The 24041-nt window shown below is 51.7% G+C and overlaps 1 protein-coding gene across 1 annotated transcript in view; it reads left to right on the top strand.

Moving 5' to 3' along the window:
* The window catches only part of SAMD4B (sterile alpha motif domain containing 4B), a gene marked incomplete at its 3' end in the record, with an annotated part of 36143 nt that overhangs the window by 8693 nt on the left and 3409 nt on the right, over window positions 1-24041 (top strand). The window contains exons 2-9 of the mRNA XM_015407161.1: window positions 4624-5072; window positions 8490-8972; window positions 11760-12002; window positions 14030-14139; window positions 14849-14935; window positions 16881-17172; window positions 20282-20367; window positions 20491-20609. Coding sequence (XP_015262647.1) covers window positions 4877-5072; window positions 8490-8972; window positions 11760-12002; window positions 14030-14139; window positions 14849-14935; window positions 16881-17172; window positions 20282-20367; window positions 20491-20609 — 1616 coding nt within the window. The remainder of the gene's footprint in view (window positions 1-4623; window positions 5073-8489; window positions 8973-11759; window positions 12003-14029; window positions 14140-14848; window positions 14936-16880; window positions 17173-20281; window positions 20368-20490; window positions 20610-24041) is intronic.

Below are 24041 nucleotides of genomic sequence, written 5' to 3'. Positions count from 1 at the left end.
TCTCCATGTTTCTTTCTCTCCCAGCCACTAGCACTGTTCTGCTGATCCACACCTGTGGAGCAGAGCTTGTCTAGCCTTCCTTCGAACACATGTGGCTCCAGAAAGCATTCCCTCCTCTCTTTCTGAGGCATAATTAGAGCCAGCTGCCTGGTTGCTGATGCTCCTCGGGACTTCTCCATGCTGTTTTCTTTTGGGGAATGTGCCTGCTTCGGTTGGCTGTAATGATAGTGTCCGGAGAATCCAGGCACCCAGACAGGCGCTTCCTCAGTCTCTCTCTCTCTTTTTCCCCTCTGAGGCAGGTGCTCGTTCTTTTACTTAAGGATCTAACAGCAACATGGTTTTTAAGAACTGCTTCTCTTCCAGCTCCGTCCGGAGAGGAGACAGCTGTTTATCCCCATGCCATTGTACGGTGGACTGTTACAGCTGGTGCGTTTTCCTTGATGGATTTCCCCCTGTGCTGATGGGCAGGGAGAGATAGCGTCCAGCAGTACCCACCAATGTTCCCTCTAAGCTGAGTGAGTGTGAGCTAGCTCACAGTTTTTTAGCCTCCGGCTCACAAATTTCTGTCTTAGCTCAGGAAGGATGGCTCCAGAGCAAACTAATTTATGCAGTATCCAAATCGCCCGGCTCACAACTTTAATGCCAGTTGCTCACAAAGGAGAATTTTTGCTCAGAAAACAACGCAGCTTAGAGGGAACATCGGTACCCACATCCTCATCTTCCCTGTCTTGTAGTCACATTCTGGATTCCGAGAGAATCAAGGCAGAAGGACCGGCAGTCTCTAAATTCCCTCTAAATCTAAAAACTGTGCAAGGGAGATACAGGGGAAGGGAGAGGTTAAGGAGCGATTATTATGCAGGAGCTGCGGTGGCTCAAGTGGTTAACACACTGAACTGCAGGCTGTGGAAGGTCAGTAGTTCAGCAGTTCGAGACCCGAGTGTGCCGCATGACGGAGTGAGCTCCTGTCTCTAGTTCCAGCTCCTGCCAACCTAGCAGTTCGAAAGCAAGAAATTGCAAGTGGATAAATAGGTACCACTTCAGTGGGAAGGTAACAGCGTTCCGTGCACCTTGGTGTTTAGTCATGCCGGCCACAAGACCATGGAAACGTCTTCAGACAGCGCTGGCTCTTCGGCTTTGAAACGGAGATGAGCACCGCCTCCCTAGAGTCGGACTCGACTGGCTTTCGAGGAAGGGCACCTTTACCTTTACTACTGCCCATGACAGATTTTGTCCTTGTTGCCCTCAAAAAGAACCTGGGGGCCAGTTCATTTGAGGGCAACCCTGCTTAACTTCTGAGATCTGGCAAGATTGGGTTAGCCTGGGCCATGCAGGTCAAGGCAAGAAACATTCAGAGGTAGTTTGCCATTGCCTGCCTTCGGTGTAGCGACCCTGGACTGGCGGTCTCCCATCCAAGGACTAATCAGGACCGACCCTGCTTAGCTTCCGAGAAATGAGGAGATCTGGTTAGCCTGGGCCGTCCAGGTCAGGGTATTTAATAAACTCTCCTCTGAGAGCCGTACCGGGATGAAAAGTGTCCTAAGGAATTTGCTAAACACAACTAAACTGCTCTGCACGCCTGGCCCCAAGATGGCATTTCTGGGTTAGGGCGGGATAATTAAAATGGTAGTTAAAACACCGTGGGCTTCCCAAATATGCCTTTACTGCTCATATTTTGTCGTTTAAAACTCAGCCTGGTGAGGATCGGCAAAGGCAGTCTGGCGTTCTAGCTGACGCCTGAACGGTCTGTTTCTCAACTTGGGCTGTTCTTTTTGCTAAAGCTTATTTAGTAACCTAGTGTATTTAAGGTCTGGTTTTTGAACCAGATCGGTTCTCAAAGCGGTTTACAGTTCAGATCCATCACAATAAACAGTCTGGGGGTGGGGGGCGCGCTTGCCTTGCTGAGAGAAGATGCATTTGCTGTTCACGCTTCTGCCTTGGCGCTCTTCCCTTTTCAGGCATTGTGAGCAGTGTTCCCTCTAAGCTGAGTTAATGTGAGCTAGCTCACAGTTTTTTAGCCTCTGGCTCTCACACATTTTTGTCTCCGCTCAGGGAGGAGGGCTCCAGAGCACACTGATTTGTGCAGTAGCCAAATCGCTTGCTCACAACTTTAATGCCAGGAGCTCACAAAGTAGAATTTTTTTGTGAGGAGTATCGATTGTGAGGAGCTTTCGCCATTGCCTGCATGGCCAGGCTCTTTCTCTATATTTTGAGTTCATTTGCTTCATCTGTACCCCGCCTTTTACCCCAGTGGGGACCCAGAGCGGCTTACACCATTCTCCTCTCCTCAGTTTAATTCTCACCACAACCCTGTGAGGTAGGTTCGGCTGAGAGAGAGAGAGAGCGGCTGGCCAGAGGTCACCCGGCAAAGCCTCCACGGCAGAGTGGGGATTTGAACCTGGGTCTCCTAGTCCGACACTCGAAGCCCTGCATCTTAAAAGGCAGCTGCTGAGACACCTTGTCTCTATACCATGATAGACGCTTCCACAAGTGCCCTGGCCTCCGTCGGGCTTTGCTGAATGCTGAGAAGCTGGAGCTCCAAATAGAAAAGAAACAGCAAGCTGTATGCAAGTGCTATACAGAATCAATGCTCAGAACACATGGGAACTGGACTACTGTAACGCTCTCTACATGGGGCTGCCCTTTTCGCAAATTCGGAAGCTTCAGCTAGTGCAGAGTGTCGCACCCAGGGTGCTCATGTGCATACCTAGATAGATGCACATCCAGCCTGTGCTGAAGACCCTGCACTGGCTGCTAATAGCATACTGAATGTGCTTCAAGGTGCTGGTGCTCGCCTTTAAAGCCCTATATGGCCAGGGTCCGACATACCTGAGGGGACCGCCTTTCCCCACATATACCCCAGAGAGCACTGTGGTCGGGGTCACAGAACCAGTTGACCCTCCCTGGCCCCAAGGATGCCAGGCTCGCTGCGACGAGGGCCGGGGCCTTTTCAGTGGCGGCTCCATACTGGTGGAACGAGCTCCCAGAAGAGATCAGGGCCCTGCGGGATCTTTTACAGTTCCGCAGGGCCTGCAAGACGGAGCTCTTCCACCAGGCCTTCAACTAGGAGCCGCCCCCGCTATCACCATCAACGAGCCCGGCCCTCAGCTCTAACATCTGGCTCATTCGATCGAGTGACTCAGGACGGCACTGAGCCAGAACTCAGCTGTTGGAGACATCTGTAGCACGCCCACTGTAAGGATAACCCATAGCGTCTTTAGATTTTATGGTTCTATTTGTTTAGTGCTGTTTTATATGGTTTTATTGGCAACTGGTGCTTGCGGGGAGGGCAGGGTATAAATTGAATAAATAAATAATAAAAAACTTTATAGGGCTGATATCAAACCGTGCATAAATGACAGTGATACAAAGGAGGAGGAAAGGAGGGCCAAAAAAAGTGCAGGTTGACGGACGTTTTCCGGAATACAGATTCCTTTCGACTGGTTTCATCTGAACGGGACCTCATGAAAAAGCAATGTCTTCCAAGATTCATTGATGGACATTCCAAAGAGACGTTCAGAAAGTAGGGCAAAAGCTTTTGCCCTCCTTTCTGAATGTGCTTTCTGAATGTCTCTTTGGAATATTTCACTGCAACTGTAGAATATAGCACTAAAGCATACGGTGAGAGTTTTATGAAGCGATACGATCTTCAGTGTCATGCTTTATGATGAATGAAGCTTAGAAAGATATCTTGCTGTTTCATGAGGTCCTGTCCAGATGAAGCCGGTCGAAACTAATTTTTCCCCCCGGGAAACTTTGTCAGCCTGCACTTTTTTGGACCTCCTTTCCTCCTCCTCTGTATCTTTGTCATTTACAGCACTATGAAGTTTTTTTCCCATGAGTTTTGAGCATTGATTCTGTATAGCGCTTACATACTGCTTGCTTTCCCCTTTTGTCTTTGGAGCTGTGATTCTCTTATTGCATATTGTCTTTGAGAAGCTGGAGCCGTCGGTCACAGGGGCTCCACTCCGGGTGTCGGCCTTCCATCTCACCCGTCACCTCCCAGCAGCTGACGGCTTCTAATTGTCGGGCATTCCGGTGTCACTGCCCGAAGCGAAGAGCTCCTTTCCTGGAAGTGCTGCCCAACGGCAGTCTGGGCAGTGCAGCCAAACGTCCCGGGAGAGCCCCAGGAGCTGTTCAGACACCCGGTGGGAGGCCGGGAAGCTGGGGTGGTTGGTTGCTGGAGAGGACAGGCAGCCAGCTGTAAGACTCCCAAGCCCCGCAGGGCAGGCCTCGGTCCTCGAACGGCCGTCCTTCCCGAGTGTGGCGGTGTGGGCCGTGCAAGGTCGCGGGCGTAGACTGAGGAGGAGGAGATTGGATTTATACCCCGCCCTTCACTACCCAAGGGAGTCTCAGAGCGGCTTACAAACTCCTTTCCCTCCCCCTCCCCACAACAGACACCCTGTGAGGTGGGTGGGGCTGAGAGAGCTCTTGACAGAAACTGCTCTTTTTCAAGGACAGCTGTGCCAGAGCTTGTGACTGACCCAAGGTCACATCAGCAGGTGCAAGTGGAGGAGTGGGGAGTCAAACCCGGTTCTCCCAGATTAGAGTCCGCGCACTTCACCACGACAGCCAAACTGGTTCTGAGACGCGGGAGACGCTCACGCTCTGCTCTCTTTCTTCCAGGGGGATCTGAAGCTGCCTGCAGAGAAAGCACAACCCCAGGGGGCCTATGTAGAGTCTGATAACTTTGCCCCAGCGAAGCCTCTCTTTCCATGCCATCCTGTCCTCCGGCGAAGGGGGAAACCGGTGCCGAGCTTCTCAACCGTGTGCTGAACCCCCTGGGCGTGAAGCTGGAACCATGTGAGGGGGCCCTTCCCCGCTTCCCCTGACCCCTGTCTCGGGTGAGTCGCCGCGGAGCCTGAGGGTGCCGGCCACCATGATGTTCCGGGACCAGGTGGGCATTCTCGCCGGCTGGTTCAAAGGCTGGAACGAATGCGAGCAGACGGTCGCCCTGCTGTCGCTCCTCAAGCGGATCTCCCGCACCCAAGCCCGCTTCCTGCAGCTGTGCCTGGAGCACTCGCTGTCGGACTGCACCGAGATCCACGTCCTTGAGTCCGAGGCCAACAATGCAGGTGAGTGAGCGTCCGGTGGATCCCTGAGGCTTTAGAGCTCGAGCCGAACTCCCATCGCTTCAGGGTGTGTCTGGGTGAACAGGCTGCATATACCGCCTTTCTCCCTCGGTTGTCTGGTCTGTGGTGAAGGAATCTGTGAGTGGACGGTGCCGGCGCTGCTGGAGTTCTATGAACACATGACCATCAAATAATAGACACACGATCTAGAGCAGGGTTCCCCAACAGGGTGCCCGTGGGCACAGTTGTGTCTGCCAACACCTTTCCTGGAAACCCTCCTGGTGTTTTTCGGTCAGGGCCAAGTGGGGGCGCCTACGTAGCAAGGGCTTCTGGTTGGCCCCTAGAGAGCGGATTGTCCGTGCAGATTAAAATAATATCTCCCACGTCTCTTTCCCAGTGTGCTTTTTAAAATTGCTCCCGCGGTTGGGCTTCCTCTGTGCGTGGCAGTGTTCCTCGTGGTGGCTGTTCCGTCGCGGTGCCCGCCACTTTGTGTCAGAATTCCAAAGGTGCCCGCCTGATCTATAGGATAAAATAATATTTTGCCACAGCGATGATTGGATCATTAGCTGCCCGTCTGTTTTTTAGGACTCAAGGAGATGCAGTCTGCCTGGCCCAGCGTCTTGTTTCCAATGGGGGGCAAAAAAGATTTCCACAAAGCCCCCAAGCAGGATGTGAAGGCCTCCCCTGTTGCTTGCCTCCCTAGTCACTAACCGGTCAGAGGTTCTGCCAGTCCTCCACTGCCTTTCAGCTTCACTGGGTGACCCCAAATTCTAGTATTAGGAGAAGTTCCTCTGTCCCTGTTCATAATTGTATAAACGCAGATGGCCGTCGGCTTTCGCGTCCTATTCAGCTTCTGACTGTCCGGGCTCCGATAGCGTCTGTGTGACAGACGTGTTCCTTTGTCTGGGTTCACGTTGAGGTTTATGCCAAATCTGAAGCAGTCTTTCTGGTTTGCTCCTGACTGGTGGCCAAAGAAGCCGGCAACGACCAGCGCTTGCAAATTGGAGAATGCAGTGCATGCCTGTGGGCGCATCGGCTGAGAAGTGCCCAGTGTCCCTACAAGTTCAGCTGGATTCTACTAATCTGTACAAATGTCCACCACCCCCCACCTTAATTAGTCTCCGTCCCTTGAGCAGGGCATGTCTGAAGCCGTTGGCTTGTAGAGCTGGCAAATCCAATCTTCTTGCTTTATTTGGGAGGGGAAAAGCACCCTTGCCAGCTGTCTGTAACCACAGCGTCTCGAGGTAAGAGACAAGGGAGTCAAATTGGCTCCTTTTTTCAGAGGCATCTTCGAGGTCGGGATAGGAGCACAAACTTCCTGACGTCCCTTCCCAGCTCGCGTCCCTTGAGCAGGGCATGTCTGAAGCCGTTGGCTTGTAGAGCTGGCAAATCCAATCGTCTTGCTTTATTTGGGAGGGGAAAAACACCCTTGCAGCTGTCTGTAACCACAGCGTCTCGAGGTAAGAGACAAGGGAGTCAAATCGGCTCCTTTTTTCAGAGGCCTCTTAGAGGTCGGGATAGGAACACAAACTTCCTGAAGTCCCTTCCCATCGCTGATCCCAAAGGTCTTTTGTTTAGCCCTGGGCATCCCTGCGCCGCATCACGTGGTACTGACTTGTCACCCTCGAGAAGGAAGCATTGCTCGTCTGGCCCATGATGCGGTCTTGAAGTACAGCCGTGCATCTCTTGCATGCACAGATAGTGTCTTGGGGAAACTGGATTTAGTACAGATTGGCATGAGCGTGTGGCGGTTTCACATGACCCTGGTTAATGGACTCGGGGGTGTGTTCTTGTTACGTGGCTTAACTCTTGTGATTTTTCAAACGTGTGAATGCCGGCGCCGCACCCTCCCCTCTCAGAATGTGCCTGGTGGTACTGACTTGTCACCCTCGAGAAGGAAGCATTGCTCGTCTGGCCCATGATGCGGTCTTGAAGTACAGCCGTGCATCTCTTGCATGCACAGATAGTGTCTTGGGGGAGCTGGATTTAGTACAGATTGGCATGAGCGTGTGGCGGTTTCACATGACCCTGGTTAATGGACTCGGGGTGTGTTCTTGTTACGTGGCTTAACAATTGTGATTTTTCAAACATGTGAATGCCGGTGCTGCACCCTCCCCTCTCAGAATGTGCCTAAACTGGATTAGAACCAAGAGAGCGTGTGGTGTTCATACTGATAGAGAAAACCCACCGGGGAAACTATATATCTTTCACAACTCACCAACGCTCTTTGAACAAGTCTGGTGAGGAAAGGTTGAAGGAGCTGGGTATGTCTAGCCTGGAGAGGAGATGACCGAGAGGTGGTATGATTACCATCTTCAAGTATTTGAAGGGCTGTCATAGAGAGGATGGGGTGGAGTTGTTTTCTGTTGCCCCAGAAGGTCGGACCAGAACCAGTGGGTTGGAAATTAAATCAGAAGGGGTTTCGGCTAAACGTGAGGAAGACCTTCCTGGCAGTTAGAGCGATTCCTCAGTGGAACAGGCTTCCTCGGGAGGTGGTGGGCTCTCCTTGGGAGGTGTTCAAGCAGAGCCTAGGTGGCCATCGGACAGCCATGCGGATCCCGTGAACTTCAGCAGATCACGAGACGGAGGGCAGGAAGGGATGAGCCGGTGCTCAGTTCTTGTTGCCCTTTTTTAGACGCCCGGGGAAATGCCGATTGCCACTTTGGCGGTCAGGAAGCAATCCTGGAGGTTTTGACAGCGGTTCCTCAGTGGGACGGGCTTCCTCGGGAGGTGGGCGGGCTCTCCTTCTTTGGAGGTTTTGAAGCAGAGGCCAGATGGTCATCTGACAGCCATGCTGATCCTGTGAACTCAGGCAGATCACGAGGAGGGAGGGTTGCCTCAGTGCTTAGTTCTCATGGCCCTTTCCTACATAACCAGGGTAATGCTGACCACCTCTTTGGGGTCAGGAAGCAATTTTCTCCCAGGCCAGACAGTCCCAGGGATCCTGGAGGGTTTTTTGCCATCTTCTGGGCACAGAGCAGGGGTCACTGGAGGGGTGGGAGGGTGCTGTGAGTTTCCTGGGTGGTGCAGGGGGGTTGAGCTGTGAGTTCCCTTCCAGCTCTGTTTCTGTGAGCTGTACCGACGCCCGTGTGACCCTGCGCACTGTCCCCAACTGGTCCCATCCAAGCTGAAGTGTGATAAACACAGACTTTCACAGGGGAAAGGAATCTCTCATTCGTTCTCATTTTGTCCATGTTTAGACCGTAAGCGGCTCCGATCAGGGGACCCCATTTCTTTTTCTTTGTTGCTGTTATTCCAGGAAAGAGATATCTGATTCTTAATTTAAGGGTGTCTTGGCGCGGCAGACCTCGGTCCCGTGCAGAGGGGAATAGAGGTTTTGAGGTCTGAACGAGGCTCTAGCCACCCGTGGGCGCTGGGCCCGTCCCTAACTTTGGTGAATGTCTTTCCTCCCCCCAACAGCCATCATCAGCCAGTGGCACCAGGAACCCAAGGACAAAGTGGTCTCCCTGCTCCTCTCCCACCTGCCCCTCCTCCAGCCCGGCAACACCGACGCCAAGTCGGAGTACATGAAGCTCTTGCAGAAGGTGCTGGCGTACTCCATCGAGAGCAACCTGTTCATCGAGGAGAGCCGGCAGCTCCTCTCCTACGCGCTCATCCACCCGGCCACCACGCTGGATGACCGCAACTCCCTGGCTCTCTGGCTCAACCACCTCGAGGAGCGCCTCTCCAGCGGCTACTCCGGCCAGGGCAGGGGCCGGCCCGACACGGCCTACCACTCGCGCCAGGGCTCGGACGAGTGGCAAGGCTCGGCGGACGCGGGCCTCGGGGAACTGGGGCACGGCTGGCAGGAGAAACCGCCGCGGGAAAACGGGCACATGTCCTTCCACTCCTCCGGGTCGGTGCCGTCGGCCATCAACAGCATCGGGAGCAGCACGAACGCAGGTGCGGGAAGGTTTGGCGGGAGTCTGGCCTGTGAGCGGGAGTCCGCCTCGCCTCCTCTGGGTCATGCTGGGCGTGGCTTCCCCTAGTGGCTTCTCTCCCGAGACGCCGAGAGCTTGCTCGAGGGGACGGCCCTCCCTGCAGTCCGCCGTGGAGTTGGCTTGCATGAGCCTTATTGAGTCAGATTGGAGCGGCGCTTAAAATGGCGACATGTAAGCAGTGTTCCCTCTGAGCTTGTGGCGTCTTGTGAGCAAGAATTCTACTTTGTGAGCTGCCGGCATTAAAGGGGTTGGGCTGCTGCCTAAGTTAGTTTGCCTCTGGAGCCCTCCTTCCTGAGCTCAGACAAAAAAATGTGTGAGCCGGCGGCTAAAATACTGTGAGCTAGCCTCACACTAACTCAGCTTAGGGGGAACACTGCTTGTAAGAGAATTTTTCCGGGGGGGGGAGGTGTATTGAGATTGCAAACGACTTTTCCCCCCCAGCTCAGCTCTCTCGCGAGAAGACAATTCCCCATTCTGTCCCACTCGTAGGCTTCCTGCTTCAGTTTGTTGCATTATGGGATATCCTCTCATGAGAAAGAGGGTGGGGCTCACTGCATTTGGTAGGAGGAGTGAGCGTCTGTCTTTTCCTGAGAGCCGGCGTGGTATACTGGTTAATAGCAGGCTCTCACCTGGAGAACCGAGCTTGCTTCCCCACTCCTCCTCCCTCTGAAGCCTGCTGGGCGACCTTGGGCCAGTCACCGTTCTCTCAGAACTCTCCCAGACCCACCGACCTCACAAGACGCCTGTGGAGGGGAGAGGAAGGGGAAGGCCACTGCGAGCTGATTGGAGAGTACTCAGGGTAGAGAAAAGTGGGGTATGAAACCCTTCTTTTTCTTCCTGGAAGGGATCGCGCAGCAAGCTTTACCTTCTGAGAAGCATCTGCTGGGAGTAGGCTGTTTGCCAGTGAACTCCTCGCCCATTGGTTTCTCGAGTTCTTCAGTATGTGTTGCTCGGGTCTGTCTTCCACTGAAAAAATATAGCCATCAGAATGAACATAAGAGACGCCAATGTTGGATCAGGCCAAAGGCCCATCCAGCCCAACACTCTGTGTCACACAGTGGCCAAAAATACCAGGTTCCATCAGGAGGTCCAGGAGTGGGGCCAGGACACTAGAAGCCCCTCCCACTGTTGCCCCCCCCCCAAGCACCAAGAAGACAGAGCATCCCTTGCCCCAGACTGAGAGTCCCTATGTATACCTTGTGGCTAATGGACACTGATGGACCTCTGCTCCATATGCTTATCTAATTCCCTCCTGAAGCCGTCCGTTGATTCTACCTTTGCAGGGTCTCCCCTCAGCTTTGGAAGTTGCTGCTGGGAGTTCTGTGTAACGTGTTTGAATTAGCTAGGTTCGAGTCCGTTAGCACCTTGGAGACCACCCGTATGTTCAGAGGTACGCACTTTTGAGAATCAAAGTTCCCTCTGTCAGGGGAAGGGAGCGTTTGGCTCTTGAGGGCTCGCTGTTGCCCCCCCCCCAAGCACCAAGAAGACAGAGCATCCCTTGCCCCAGACTGAGAGTCCCTATGTATACCTTGTGGCTAATGGACACTGATGGACCTCTGCTCCATATGCTTATCTAATTCCCTCCTGAAGCCGTCCGTTGATTCTACCTTTGCAGGGTCTCCCCTCATCTTTGGAAGTTGCTGTTAGGCATTCTGGGCACCAGCCCTGTGTAATGTGTTTTTAATTAGCTAGGTTCGAGTCCATTAGCACCTTGGAGACCGCCAGTATATTCAGAGCTACACGCTTTTGAGAATCAAAGTTCCCTCTGTCAGAGGAAGGGAGCGTTTGACTCTTGAGAGCTCACACCCTGAAAATCGCATTGGTCTTTATGATGCTCCCGGACTCCAGTCTCGCTGTTCTACTGCCGACCAACACAGCCGCTCTTTGAAATTATCGTCATGTTTGAACGACTGCGTGGAGCCTGGGGACCAGGTGAATGTGTGTGTGGCGGGGGTTCTTCAGGCCCTGCCCTATGTGGGTTCCTGGGACCCCAAGGCTTTCGGAACAGCTTCACTGGATAAACAAACTTCTGGTGCATGAGCTGGCTTTCTTTGCTTGCTCCCTCTTGCTTTGTAACTTCAGCACTCCCCTTGTTTTCCCTTTCCGCAAAGTCTCTTCTTTGTCTAGAAGAAGGGGGATTTATACACCCCGCCCTTCACTACTCGAAGGAGTCTCAGAGCGGCTTACAAACTCCTCTCCCTTCCCCTCCCCACGACAGACTCCCTGTGAGCAGTGTTCCCTCTAAGCTGGGTTAGTGTGAGCTATCTCACAGTTTTTCAGCCTCCGGCTCACACACATTTTTGTCTTCGCTCAGGAAGGGAGGGCTCCAGAGCAAACTGATTTACGCGGTAGCCAAAATCGCTCGCTCATGACCTTAATGCCCGTAGCTCACCAAGTAGAATTTTTGCTCACAGGACCCCACAGCTTAGAGGGAGCATTGCCTGTGAGGTAGGTGGGGCCGAGAGAGCTCTCTCGAGGACTGCCCTTGAGAGAACAGCTCCGAGAGGACTTTGTGACCAACCCAAGGCCACGCCAGCGGCTGCATGAGGAGGAGGAGGAGTGGGGAATCAAGCCCGGTTCTCCCAGATCCGAGTCTGTGCACGTAACCACTACACCAGACTGTCTGCGTTAATGCTTCTTGACTGCTGAAGGCTGCCTGCCCCTGAGAGGTGTCCTGTTCCCCCTCCCTCCCCCGTGACTTCGTGGACCACCTTGGGCGGATCCTCACAATCTCTCACTCTCTTTGCAGCTCTGCCCTGCCAAATCCACCCCAGCCCGCTGAAGCGCTCCATGTCCCTCATCCCCACCAGCCAGCAGGTCCCCGGCGAGTGGATGAGCGTGGAGGAGATGGCGGCTCGGCCCGCCTTCATCCCCAGCGGGGAACACGCCCCCCTCTCGCCCCAGAGCAGCGTGGCCTCCTCGGGCAGCGAGCAGACGGAGGAGCAGTCCGGCAGCCGCAACACCTTCCAGGAGGACGGCAGTGGCATGAAAGGTACCGTGGAGGGTCGCTGGGCGGGCGGGAGCCGCTCCCTTCCTTGCGGCAGGAACACCTGTGCAGTCAGTGCCAGTTCCATAACTGCGTGCGGCCCAGTTCTGTCTCGCTTGCATAATGCTGGTGATGGGATTTGGGAGCTCTGCCAAGAACAGCCGTTGTCGGCCTGTCTTTGGTTGCGTCGGCATTTCTCACTAGCCACCAGTGGACCTCTGCTCCGTATGTTTATCCAATCCCCTCTTGAAGCTGTCTGTACTTGGATTTGTATTCCGCCCTCCCCACGGGCAGGCTCAGAGCGGATCACTTCGTAATTGGATAAAAACATACATTAATAAACATAACAATATTTAAAGCAACTAAGTAGTACAATTTAAAACAACTGTTTATAACCACAAGCGCAGTTTCATCCGGAGTGGTTGGATCCAGAGGTCTTCTTAACCTGGGCCGAATAGGGATGACAGACTTCAGTGAGGGAGGCTGGCTTCATTGGACGCCCTCTACCCTCAACCAAAGGCCTGCCGGAACAGCTCCGTTTTACAGGCTCTGAGGAATGATAATAAGTCCCACAGGACCCCCGATCTCAAAGGGGAGCTTGTTCCACCAGGCTGGGGCCGGGGCCGAGAACGCCCTGGCTGCGGCTAGACGGACATCCCTTGGGCCGGCCCCTTTTCCTGCAGTTGGGATTGGGAGATCTATTGTTTAATCATCTGTGCTTGAAAGTAGTTTTCAGGTTGCGTTGTTTCTGTTAAAGGAGATGGTTTTTGGCTAAAGTATAGTAGAAGGTTTATATTGTAATATTTTATAATAATTTAGTAGGAAGGTAAGTTATTACTGTTTGTAATTTGAAACTCTTATTTTGTGTTGCTTTAAATTGGTACTTTTTGGGATATTTACAAGGAGTATTATTCTTTGAATAAAAAATCAGTGTATTTGGTAGCAATAAAATAGAGGGAAGAATAATATACAGGAAGCAATAGGTAAGAAAAGAATAAATGTGAGTATATATACAATGATATAGGCCTAAGAGACCGATTATAGCGGTCCTTATAGGAGTAATGGTAATAATTCCATCTCGTAATATTGACTAAATATTTCTTCAAGATTCCAGTCTGATGGTGTATTTACGCTATAAATGATAAAATAGGAGGGAAAATGTCTAAGATATTGAAAGAGAAAATGGAACTTGGTTTAGAGATAAACGTATTTGAAATAAAAGAACTGTAGGTTAGGTGTATAAAGTAAGGTTGGATTAGTTAAGAAAATTGGAAGGTAAAATGGGAATGTAACTTGTTTTATATTTATTGTTTCCTCTGTAGTTGCTAGAAAGCTTGTATATGCTTGAATTAGGAGTTGAGAAATAGTGTAGTGAGCTGCGGTGGCTCAAGTGGTTAAGACGTGAACTGCAGGCTGTGGAAGGTCGGTAGTTCAGCAGTTCGAGACCCGAGTTGCCGCATGACGGAGTGAGCTCCCGTCTCTAGTTCCAGCTCCTGCCAACCTAGCAGTTCGAAAGCAAGAAATGGCAAGTAGATCAATAGGGACCACTTCGGTGGGAAGGTAACAGCGTTCCGTGTGCCTTGGGTGTTTAGTAATGCCGGCCACATGACCATGGAAATGTCTACGGACAGCTCTTCGGCTTTGAAACGGAGATGAGCACCGCAACACCTAGAGTCGGACTCGACTGGCTTTCGAGCAAGGGAAACCTTTACCTTTTTAATAGTGTAGTAATAGAAGGAAATTAGAATAAGTTTGTTCTGCTGTGTTTATTATTATCATGTTGTGTCAATATTTTCTATTTCACTCATCTTTTTCTTTTGTTGGAAAATCAATAAAAAGATGATATAAAAAAGAAAGAAAGTGTTCAGGTTTCAAACAGCTTGCTTAACTCTCTCTCTCTCCTCTCTCTTCGCTCTCTTTGCTCTCTTCTCGCTCTTCGCTCTCTTCTCTCTCCTCTCTCTTCCCTTGTGTGTGTGTGTGTGGGGGGCAACTGGCCATCCCTGATTTCATCTTCCTTCTCGGCCCCTCCGCAGATGTCCCCTCGTGGCTGAAGAGCCTTCGCCTCCACAAATATGCAGCCCTCTTTTCCCAAATGACCTATGAGGAGATGATGACCCTGACAGAGCAGCATCTGGAATCACAGGTACTGGCCAGCACGCCTAGAACAGGCAGTCCTCTGTGCCGTTGGGGGGAAGCGCCAGGTTTGCCCGGCGTCCCTTGACTAGCTGGGACCCGTGCGTGGAATCGGGAGAGGGGAGGAGGACACGCGGCGTGAACGTTTGCGTCGCCTGACTTGTGGAGCGCTGCGTGCCAGGCCCCTCGAGCTGGGAGGCGATACATCTGCATCTTTGGGGTTTTCTGCACAACCTGGAGGGCTAGAAACTTTCCCCACGAAAAGAAGCTCAGGGGCGTATGCTGTTAAGCAGCACGGCAGTCATGGTCATGCATCTTTCAAGAACCTACACAGATGCCTTCTCTGTGGGATGTATTTGTGTGCCATTTCTGGAGGGGGAGGAGAAGAGGGCACAACCAGTGTTCCTTCTAAGCTGAGTCAGTGTGAGCCAGCTCACTATTTTTTAGCCTCTGGCTCACACATTTTTGTCTCTGCTCAGGAAGGAGGGCTCCAGGGCAAACGAATTCATGCAGCAGCCAAACCGCTCGCTCACAGCTTTAATGGATTAGGAGCTCGCCAAGTAGGATTTTTGCTCACAAGACTCCACAGCTTAGGGGGAGTGTTGGGCACAACTCATGTGAGAACATTCACTCATGGCTCTCTCTCTCTCTCTCTCTCTCTCTGAACCCTTTTCTTTCTTTTTTTCCTTTCTCCCGCTGCTCCCGTCTTCTCTGCACAGAACGTGACCAAAGGAGCAAGGCACAAAATAGCTTTGAGTATCCAGAAGCTGCGGGAAAGGCAGAGTGTCCTGAAATCTCTGGAGAAGGTAAGGGAACCCTGCCGAGAACCTTAATGGGGGAAGAGCCCACGGGTCAGTGGCAGAGCCTCTGCCTGGCATGCGGAAGGTCCCACGTTTGGTCGAGCAGCATCACCACGTAGCAGGCCCGTAGCCACAGTGGGGCATTGGGGGGGCGTGGCCCCTCACTCACTCCGCCCCACCTCCTGAGGATGCCAGACACCTCCACCCCCCCAGCGCACCTATCTGCGCAGCCTTGAGGCTGGAGAAAGAAAGGGAAAGCCACCCTGCAGCTTCTGGTCTGTTTCAGTCCCCACCAATGGCTGTTAAGTTTAACAGCTGCAAGGAGGGGAGTGAAACTGACCAGAAGCAGCAATGCGGGGCTTCCCTTTCCTTCCCTAGCCTCCCAGGGAGAGCGAGAAGGCATGGTGATGGTGGTCGTTCCACTCTATTCTGTGATGGCCAGGCCTCACCTGGAGTCCTGTGTCCAGTTTTGGGCACCCCATTTTAGGAAGGGTGTTGACAAGCTCGAGCGTGTCCAGAATAGGGCAACCAGGATGGCGAGAGGGTTGGAATCCAAGTCTTAGGAGGAAAGGCCGAAAGAGTTGGGTATGTTTAACCTGGGAAAGAGAAGGCTTAGAGGGGACATGATCGCAGTCTCCAAGTATCTGAAGGGCTGTCGTGTAGAAGATGTATCCTCTCTTGCCCCGGATTGCAAGACTAGATCGAATGGGTGGGAATGACAAGGGAGTCGATACCGGCTAAATATCAGGAGAAACTTCCTAACTGTAAGAGTGGTTGAGCAGTGGAACAGTCTGCCTCGGGAGGTGGTGGAGGCTCCTTCGCTGGACGTTTTCAAGCAGAGGCTGGACGACCACCTTCCAGGTATGTTGTAGGTATGTAGGGCTCTCTGTATACTCCTGCAGGGGGTTGGACTAGATGACCTGCAAGGTCCCTTCCAACTCTTAACATTCTATGATTCTATGATATATTGGTACAGCATAAACGATGCAGGCAGTGCTCTTAAGCAGCGTGCTGGCAAGACCTGTGCAGCGATTTAACTTCCTCTTGGCAGCCCTCCTCGGTTTCAGACTCTGCCTTGTTCCGGCCTCACGCAGCTTTAGGGAATTCCGCCTCTTCTCTTTTTGTTAGAAAATGCCTCCTCGATGGAGGCAAGGGGAGCCCAGCCCTCGGCTGGCAAATTGAGGGTTTCTAGGGGTTTCCCGTAGCGTGCCCAGAGCCGGAGTTTTCGGGCGTGTGCACTAAAAGTCTCGAGCTCCCCGAGCCTTCTTCAGGGTGTCTCTCTCTTGCTCCCCTCTCCTGCAGGACATCCTAGAAGGTGGCAACTTGTGGAACGCCCTCCAAGAGCTGCAGCAAATCGTCATCACGCCCATCAAGGCTTTCCACGCCTTGCAGAGTACGGCAACCTCCAAGGAGGGCCAGCCGCTGACCGCAGAGCCCCGCGGGGTGTGAGAGTGGTCAAGCAGTGGGACAGACTGCCTTGGGAGCTGGTGGAGGCTCCTTCGCTGGACGTTTTCAAGCAGAGGCTGGACGACCCACTTCCAGGTATGTTGTAGGTATGTAGGGCTCTCTGTATACTCCTGCAGGGGGTTGGACTAGATGACCTGCAAGGTCCCTTCCAACTCTAACACTCTATGATTCTATGATATATTGGTACTGCATAAACTGTGTAGGCACGGCTCTTGAGCAGCGTGCTGGCAAGAGCTGTGCAGCGATTTAACTTCCTCTTGGCCGCCCTCCTCGGTTTCAGACTCTGCCTTGTTCTGGCCTCACACAGCTTTAGGGAATCCGCCTCTTCTCTTTTTGTTAGAAAATGCCTCCTCGGTGGCAAATTGAGGGTTTCTAGGGGTTTCCCATAGCATGCCCAGAGTTTTCGGGCGTGTGCGCTAAAAGTCTCAAGCTCCCCGAGGGGGAGCCTTCTTCAGGGTGTCTCTCTCGCTCCCCTCTCCTGCAGGACATCCTAGAAGGTGGCAACTTGTGGAACGCCCTCCAAGAGCTGCAGCAAATCGTCATCACGCCCATCAAGGCTTTCCACGCCTTGCAGACCACGGCAGCCTCCAAGGAGGGCCAGCCACTGACCGCAGAGCCCCGCGGGGGCCCCAAGACCAGCAACGGAGCCGAGGACAAGGAGTCCACCGCGGACACCTTCCCGCCCCAGACGGGCTCTCCTTGTGACGGGGAGTCGGGGGCGGCGCCGATCGCCGAGGGAGACATTGCAGGGCAGTTCACGCGGGTGATGGGCAAAGGTGAGTCCTTTAAGGGGTGAATCCTGGCCGTGCGGGATTGTGTCCGGATGGCGCCGCGTCGTTTCCTCTTCCCCGTGGAGAGAGAACCATCAGTGTTTTGGGTACCTGTGCCGTTTCCTGCTCAAGTAGACCCCGGAAAGGGGTCTTGGGACAGCTTGAAGACTCATTTATTGTGGCAGGAACTTTCCTGCGTATTCATTAATACAGCTTTAGGATCAGAATGGTTGAATCTGTAGAGCCAATAAGGACAGCCGAAGAAGCTAACCTTTGCAGTACCAGGGGAAAGAAGAAGAAGAGAAGAAGAGATTGGATTTATACCCCCGCCCTTCACTACCCGAAGGAGTCTCAGAGCGGCTTACAAACTCCTTTCCCTCCCCTTCCCCACAACAGACACCCTGTGAGGTAGGTGGGGCTGAGAGAGCTCTGGCAGAAACTGCTCTTAAGAACAGCTGTGCCAGAACTTCAGCTTGCCCAAGGTCATCCAGCAGGTGCAAGTGGAGGAGTGGGGAATCAAACCTGGTTCTCCCAGAACAGAGTCCACGCACTTAACCACTATACCACTACACCAAAGAACTAAGTTGGAGTGCAGTGGCACCTTTAAGACTCGCAAAGTTTTATTCTGGGTATAAACTTTCATGTGCACGCACACTTCTCCATTTCTCTCATGGCTTTCGGGGTTTTGTTTGTTTGTTTGTTTGTTTTAAACCTTTTGTATAGCTTGAAAACTGTCTTGCTGCATTTTCTGTGTATTGATATCTTAAAGCTGAATTGATCTCTCATTCATAAGGAGTGTTTCTCTCGGGTGGCTGTCAGAACCATTAACGTAGGGTGGAAAAGAAGTGGAAAGGGGTGGAGTGGAGTGGAAGGCAGCATCACACGGGCCCCCTTGCTGGACCACCCACCCACCCCGGCTTTTCCTCTGTAAGATGTGGGTTTGAGTCCCCTCTGTTCCCTGTTGCTGAGGGGCTTTGGCTGTGCCATAACTGGCTTTCATACACAACTCTTCATTTCTGGCTGGGGATGTGGGTGAGAGGAACCGATTTCACAGGCCTGTTATGGGCCTCTGAGAGAGAACCGGGACTGGATCTTCAACAGTGGGGCATTCTGGGGAAGACTGGAGATTGGAAGGGTCACGGCCTCGCTGAAGTTTCTGTCGAGGTTTCCTGACATGTTAGGAGGTATGGCTCATGTGCTTTCAGACTTTGAAACTGTTTGTATGAGCTGCCGTATATTTGTCGTTCTCTTCGTACCTTGCCCGTCCTTGCAAAGAATCCAGAAGCTTAGCTGCCCTTGAATTACTAGGCCACGCGTGACTGCTCACTTACCTCGGACCAAAATGGGTGTGGGGGGGGGGGCACGCCTCCTTTTGCAGAATTTCTGTTGCCTGGAAGTTGCTAGATCCAGAGGCGTTAGCCGTGTTACTCTGTTGCTGCAAAATAGTAAAAAGCCCCATAGCACCTATAAGACTAACAAAGTTGGTGTAGCGGTTAAGTGCACGGACTCTAATCTGGGAGAGCCGGGTTTGATTCCCCACTCCTCCACTTGCACCTGCTGGTGTGACCTTGGGCAAGCCGTAGTTCTCTCAGAGCTGTTCTTGAATAAGGGCAGTTTCTGTCAGAGCTCTCTCAGCCCCACCTACCGCCCCAGGTGTCTGTGATGGGAAGGGGAAGGGAAAGGAGTTTGTAAGCCACTCTGAGACTCCCTTGGGTAGTGACGGGCGGGGTATAAATCCAGTCTCCTCTTCTTTATCGTAGCATAAGCTTTCGAGAAATACAGCTCTCTTTGTCAGATGCATCTGACGAAGAGAGCTGTGTTTCTCGAAAGCTTACGCTACAGTAAAGTTTGTTAGTCTGGAGGTTGCTGTTTCTCATCACAGAGGAGCAGCGGTGTGTCTGGAGCAGCGGTTGGGTAGCGCTCCTTGAATTCTTCCTCCGGCGGCTGTTGCTTTAATTCTGTCTCCTGTTCCGTGAGCGAAGAACCGTTAAGGACAAGCTGCCCCCACCGTCCCTTGGAAGGGACATCGTGTTCTGAGGCATCCGAAGCGCTCTGCATTGCTGCCTCTGCGGTCCGGGCACAACTCTCCAACCTGCCTCTGACTTTACCCCAAAAGTCAGCAAATACCGTGCTCCAGACGATTGCAAAGTATCTCAAGTAATCCCCCCCCTTTTTTTCAGATACTATTTTTTCTATATTTCTTACAGATTATTCCTAATTATATTAATTAATCATATAGACAGAAATAATCCTATGTCCGAACATCTAAGTATCGTCTCTTTATATATCATAAAAGACATATCACAACTCCTGAGCACTAATTCAAAATCGACTTAAAGGAGTTCTCTCTCTCTCAAAACTTGTGTACAATTAAGGAGGACTGGTATTAATAAAGGGACTCAATGTTCCCTCTAAACTGTGGAGTATTGTGAGCGAAAATTCTACTTTGTGAGCTACTGGCATTAAAATTGTGAGCAAGTGATTTGGCTGCTGCATAGATTAGTTTGCTCTGAAGCCATTCCTTCTGAGCTAGGGCAAAAATCTGTGAGCTGGAGGCTAAAAAGTTGTGAGCTAGCTCACAGTTTTTTAGCCTCCGGCTCACACATTTTTGTCTTAGCTCAGGAAAATGGCTTCAGAGTAAACTAATTTGTGCAGCAGCCAAATCGCCTTCTCACAACTTTAATGCCAGTAACTCACAAAGTAGAATTTTTGTTCAGAAGACTCCACAGCTTAGAGGGAACACTGGTTGTGCTATATCTTTTGTGATATATAAAGAGACGATACTTAGGTGTTTGGATATATTATTATTTCTGTCCATAGGATAATTGATATAATTGTGAATAAGTTGTAAGAAATATGGAAAAAATAACATATAAAAAGGGGGGGGATGACTTGAGATACTTTGTAATCGTCTGGAGCATGGTATTTGCTGACTTTTGGTATTTCCTACTTCATTCATTCATTCATTTATTACCTTTTTATCCCACCCTCCCCGCATGTGACTCAGGGTGGCTCACAACAAGGGCACCAGGTGCCAAATATAAAACATTAACATTGGAACTTACCGTGGGTCCTGTTTTGATTTTCTGACACTGACCCCCCCCCCCCCCCGCAGTGTGCACGCAGTTGCTGGTCTCCCGGCCGGACGAGGAGAACATCACCAGTTACCTCCAGCTGATAGAGAAATGCCTGATGCATGAGGTAGGGGTGAGCGCTAGCAGGGGGAGAGGGTTTAGCACCCCCAGGGAATCCCCCCCAACTCTCGAGAGCGCCTGCCCCATCCAGGCCCTCCCTGATTCCCTTCTTTCTGTCCTCCTCCTCCAGGCATTCACAGAGACGCAGAAGAAGAGACTGTTGTCTTGGAAGCAGCAGGTGCTCAAGCTACTCCGGACATTTCCAAGGAAGGCTGTGCTGGACATGCAAGGCTACCGTCCGCAGAAAGGGTCTGTACCCGGGGGCAGGAAGCGTCGGGGCGGCAGTAATGGGCTTTGTTGTGGGGTGGCCTTGTACGCCTCTGTGGCGTCCTCTCTTATCGGGGAGACTGTTCCTCCTTTAAACACACTCCGTGTACGTGAACTTAGTAGGTTTTCTGCTGCCACCAGGAATTTAAAAAATCCAACTCTCTATTTTGGTAGAGTGATCCAGTGTCTGGGCGCTTCAGAGGACTATGTGGTCCTGAGGAAGGAGTGTTCTGAATGCAGGGATACGTTTATACAAATAATGATTTGTTTATAAAAGAACGAAATAGGTTTCTGGGTAATTCTGAACTGTCGTTGAAGAAAGAAAATATAACTGACAAGGCTCGGCCTCCCACAGTCTCTCGTACACCAGAACTCCACTCTGACAGGTTTGGACACTCAGTCTAAACTCTCTTCCATATATATAGCCACACAGGCTGAACTCTCTTGCTCATATAGCCACACAGGCTAACTAAACTCCCAACTGCTTCCTCTGTCATACAGACTCTCACAAAAACTCTCCACCAGTGTTCCCTCCGAGCCGAGTTAGTGTGAGCTAGCTCACAGTTTTTTAGCCCACATTTTTGCCTTAGCTCAGGAAGGAGGGTTCTGGAACAAACTAATTTTTGTGGCGGCCAAACCGCTCGCTCACAACTTTAATGTCGGCAGCTCACAAAGTAGAATTTTTGCTCACAAGACTCCGCAGCTTAGAGGGAGCCTTGCTCTCCACACTCATCTCTTCATGGACACAGAATCACCTCATAAACACCTCTCCTCCCACACTCTCAGCCAATCACATCACACTTCTCTCCCTCTATTACTCTCCATACATTACTGCTGTCACACTAAACATTTAAAGAAACACACACACCAAAACAAGGAATCATTACAGCCTCCAACAGCAAAAGGAAGGCCACAAGATTCCAGGCTGGATCTGTGTGTGTCCCACCCACCCCTTTTCATTTCGTTGCATTTATCGGCTTCATTTATAGGTCGCATTTCTCCCTGCTATTATTCCCCGCTATTATTCCCCTTCGTTCAGTCCTCACAACGACCCTGTGAGGTAGATCAAGCTGAGTGTGTGTCCGGCCCAAGTCCACCCAGCAAGCTTGCATGGCAGAGTGGTGGTTCGAACCTGTGTCTCCCAGATCCCCATATTGCCGTAGCCACTACACCATACTGGCTGGCAGTGGCAGGAAAGACTCGTGAGATCCAGCTTTCCCACTGGTGGACCTCCTGGTGGCCCCTGGGTTTTGGCCACTGTGTGACACAGAGTGTTGGACTGGACGGGTCACTGGCCTAATCCAACATGGCTTCCCTTAAGTTCTTATGTCTGGGGCAGTGATGCTCTGTCTTCTTGGTGCTTGGGGGGCCACAGTGGGAGGGCTTCTGGAGTCCTGGCCCCGCTGGTGGACCTCCTGGTGGCCCCTGGGTTTTCGCCACTGTGTGACACAGAGTGTTGGACTGGGTGGGCCATTGGCCTGATCCAACATTGGCTTCTCTTAGGTTTCCACCTCGGAAGTGCTGGGGGAAGGGGGCTGGCTTGCAGGCTGAAAGATCTGGCTACCATTGAGTCTTACACCTGCGTTGGCAGAAGTGGAAAGGCTGGATACCGTTGTGACCAAAGATGCTGTTCCCTCCGTGGCAGTGCCAGGTTGTGCCAGTCCCTGTGCCCCCTCGTTCCCTGTGCCTCCAAAACAGGGGCTCAAACAGCCTGGCCGGGGAGAGCAGTACCGAGGCACCGCCTGCCCGTAAGCTGTCTCGGCAGCCTCGCTGTTCAGACTCCGCAAAACCTTGAGGAGGGTTGGCGCGTCATCACCGACTTAATGAGTTTGATAAAAACACTATTAAATGACTCTTTCGGCTCTCTGACAAAAGGCTGGCAGCTTTTCGCTAAACGGTTTCTTTTCATGCCGAAAGGAAGCTGCCATTTCTCTCGAGATCCCTCCCAAAACACATCCCTGTTGTGGCACCGCCGTGTGTAAATGTTACTCTCTGGCTTTTTAGCGCCTTTTGAGAAGTTCTTTTCTTTTAAAAATGTTGGGGGGGGGGAGCGTTGATCGGTTGACAGCTCTGTTCAGTTGGCAGAAAGGCATTGTGTGGGCTCGTTTGTGGAGACGTGCTGCCGGCTGCTGTTCTCTGAGCCCTGCTTTAGCTGCCTGGGCTTCTCTTTTTTTGGGGGGTGGGATATCTCCTCTCTGAACAGCTGGCGTACTTTCCAGTCCATGGAGGGGAAGCCATCACCTACAGAGGGCGTGGTGGCCTCCAGCTCTTTGAGAAGGAAGGTCTTAACCTCCAAGCTTTGGAGGGTCTCGACCAGGGTTGTCGCCAGTGTTCCCTCTAAGCTGAGTGAGCGTGAGCTAGCTCACAGTTTTTTAGCCTCTGGCGCACAGATTTTTTTTTTCTCAGCTCAGGAAGGGATGGCTCCAGAGCACACTGACTTAATGCAGTAGCCAAATCGCTCACTCAGAACTTTAATGCCGGTAGCTCACAAAGTAGAATTTTTGCTCACAAGTCTCCACAGCTTAGGGGGAACATTGGTTGTCACTAATTTGTTACAAGGGCCGGACCTGACATAAATGAGACCTCGTCAAGCCGGGCCAGGCCAGGCCACACTCGTGATAGGCTATAACAGTAGCCAGGAGTTCCATAGGCTCACGGGCCCGCTGAGTGTCATAAAATGTAATGCCAGGAAGCGGAGATATATACTTTATAAAGGACACAAACACAAAGATGGGTTTTTTTAACTTAAAATTAAAAAACATGCTTAAAACATTAACTCTGTAAGCTGCAAACCTACTTTTGATTGATTGGCATCCACCGCAGAAATCTCATGCTGAGAGTTCTGAGTGTGGGACCCAGGGTGTGCCCCCCCCCCCAAGACCTCTGAGGAGGATGGTTTCCTCCTTTTTGCAGAGGCTTCATCTACAGCACCCAGTTTCGGGGGCAACCCTGTTCAACTTTCCTTTATAGGCATGGAGGAAAGACTGTAAGTATAAAATAAGGATGCACGGAGGGAATCCAGCAAAAAAAAGTACAGAAGTCTTGAATAACTGAAAGAAGAATGTAATCATGTTTAGATCACGAGTTAAGAGGAAGTTGTACGGCGGTTTGGGCAAGCGGGTAAAGAAAGGGAATAAGATAACGAGGACAGATGCTTATATGCTTTCAGTGTTTAATTTGATTCTTAGAAAGAGGAGACTATGAAAAATGAAGTGTTAAGATATGCATAAAAATATCTGGATATATACATATATACACTTAATAAGGAGCTGCGGTGGCTCAAGTGGTTAAGACGCTGAACTGCAGGCTGTGGAAGGTCAGTAGTTCAGCAGTTCGAGACCCGAGTGCTGCATGACTGAGTGAGCTCCCATCTCTAGTTCCAGCTCCTGCCAACCTAGCAGTTCGGAAGCAAGA

Source organism: Gekko japonicus, unplaced genomic scaffold, assembly GCF_001447785.1.
Source record: "Gekko japonicus isolate JY-2015 unplaced genomic scaffold, Gekko_japonicus_V1.1 scaffold3944, whole genome shotgun sequence".
Lineage (NCBI taxonomy): Eukaryota > Metazoa > Chordata > Lepidosauria > Squamata > Gekkonidae > Gekko > Gekko japonicus.
This window is presented reverse-complemented; position numbering and strand designations above follow the sequence as displayed.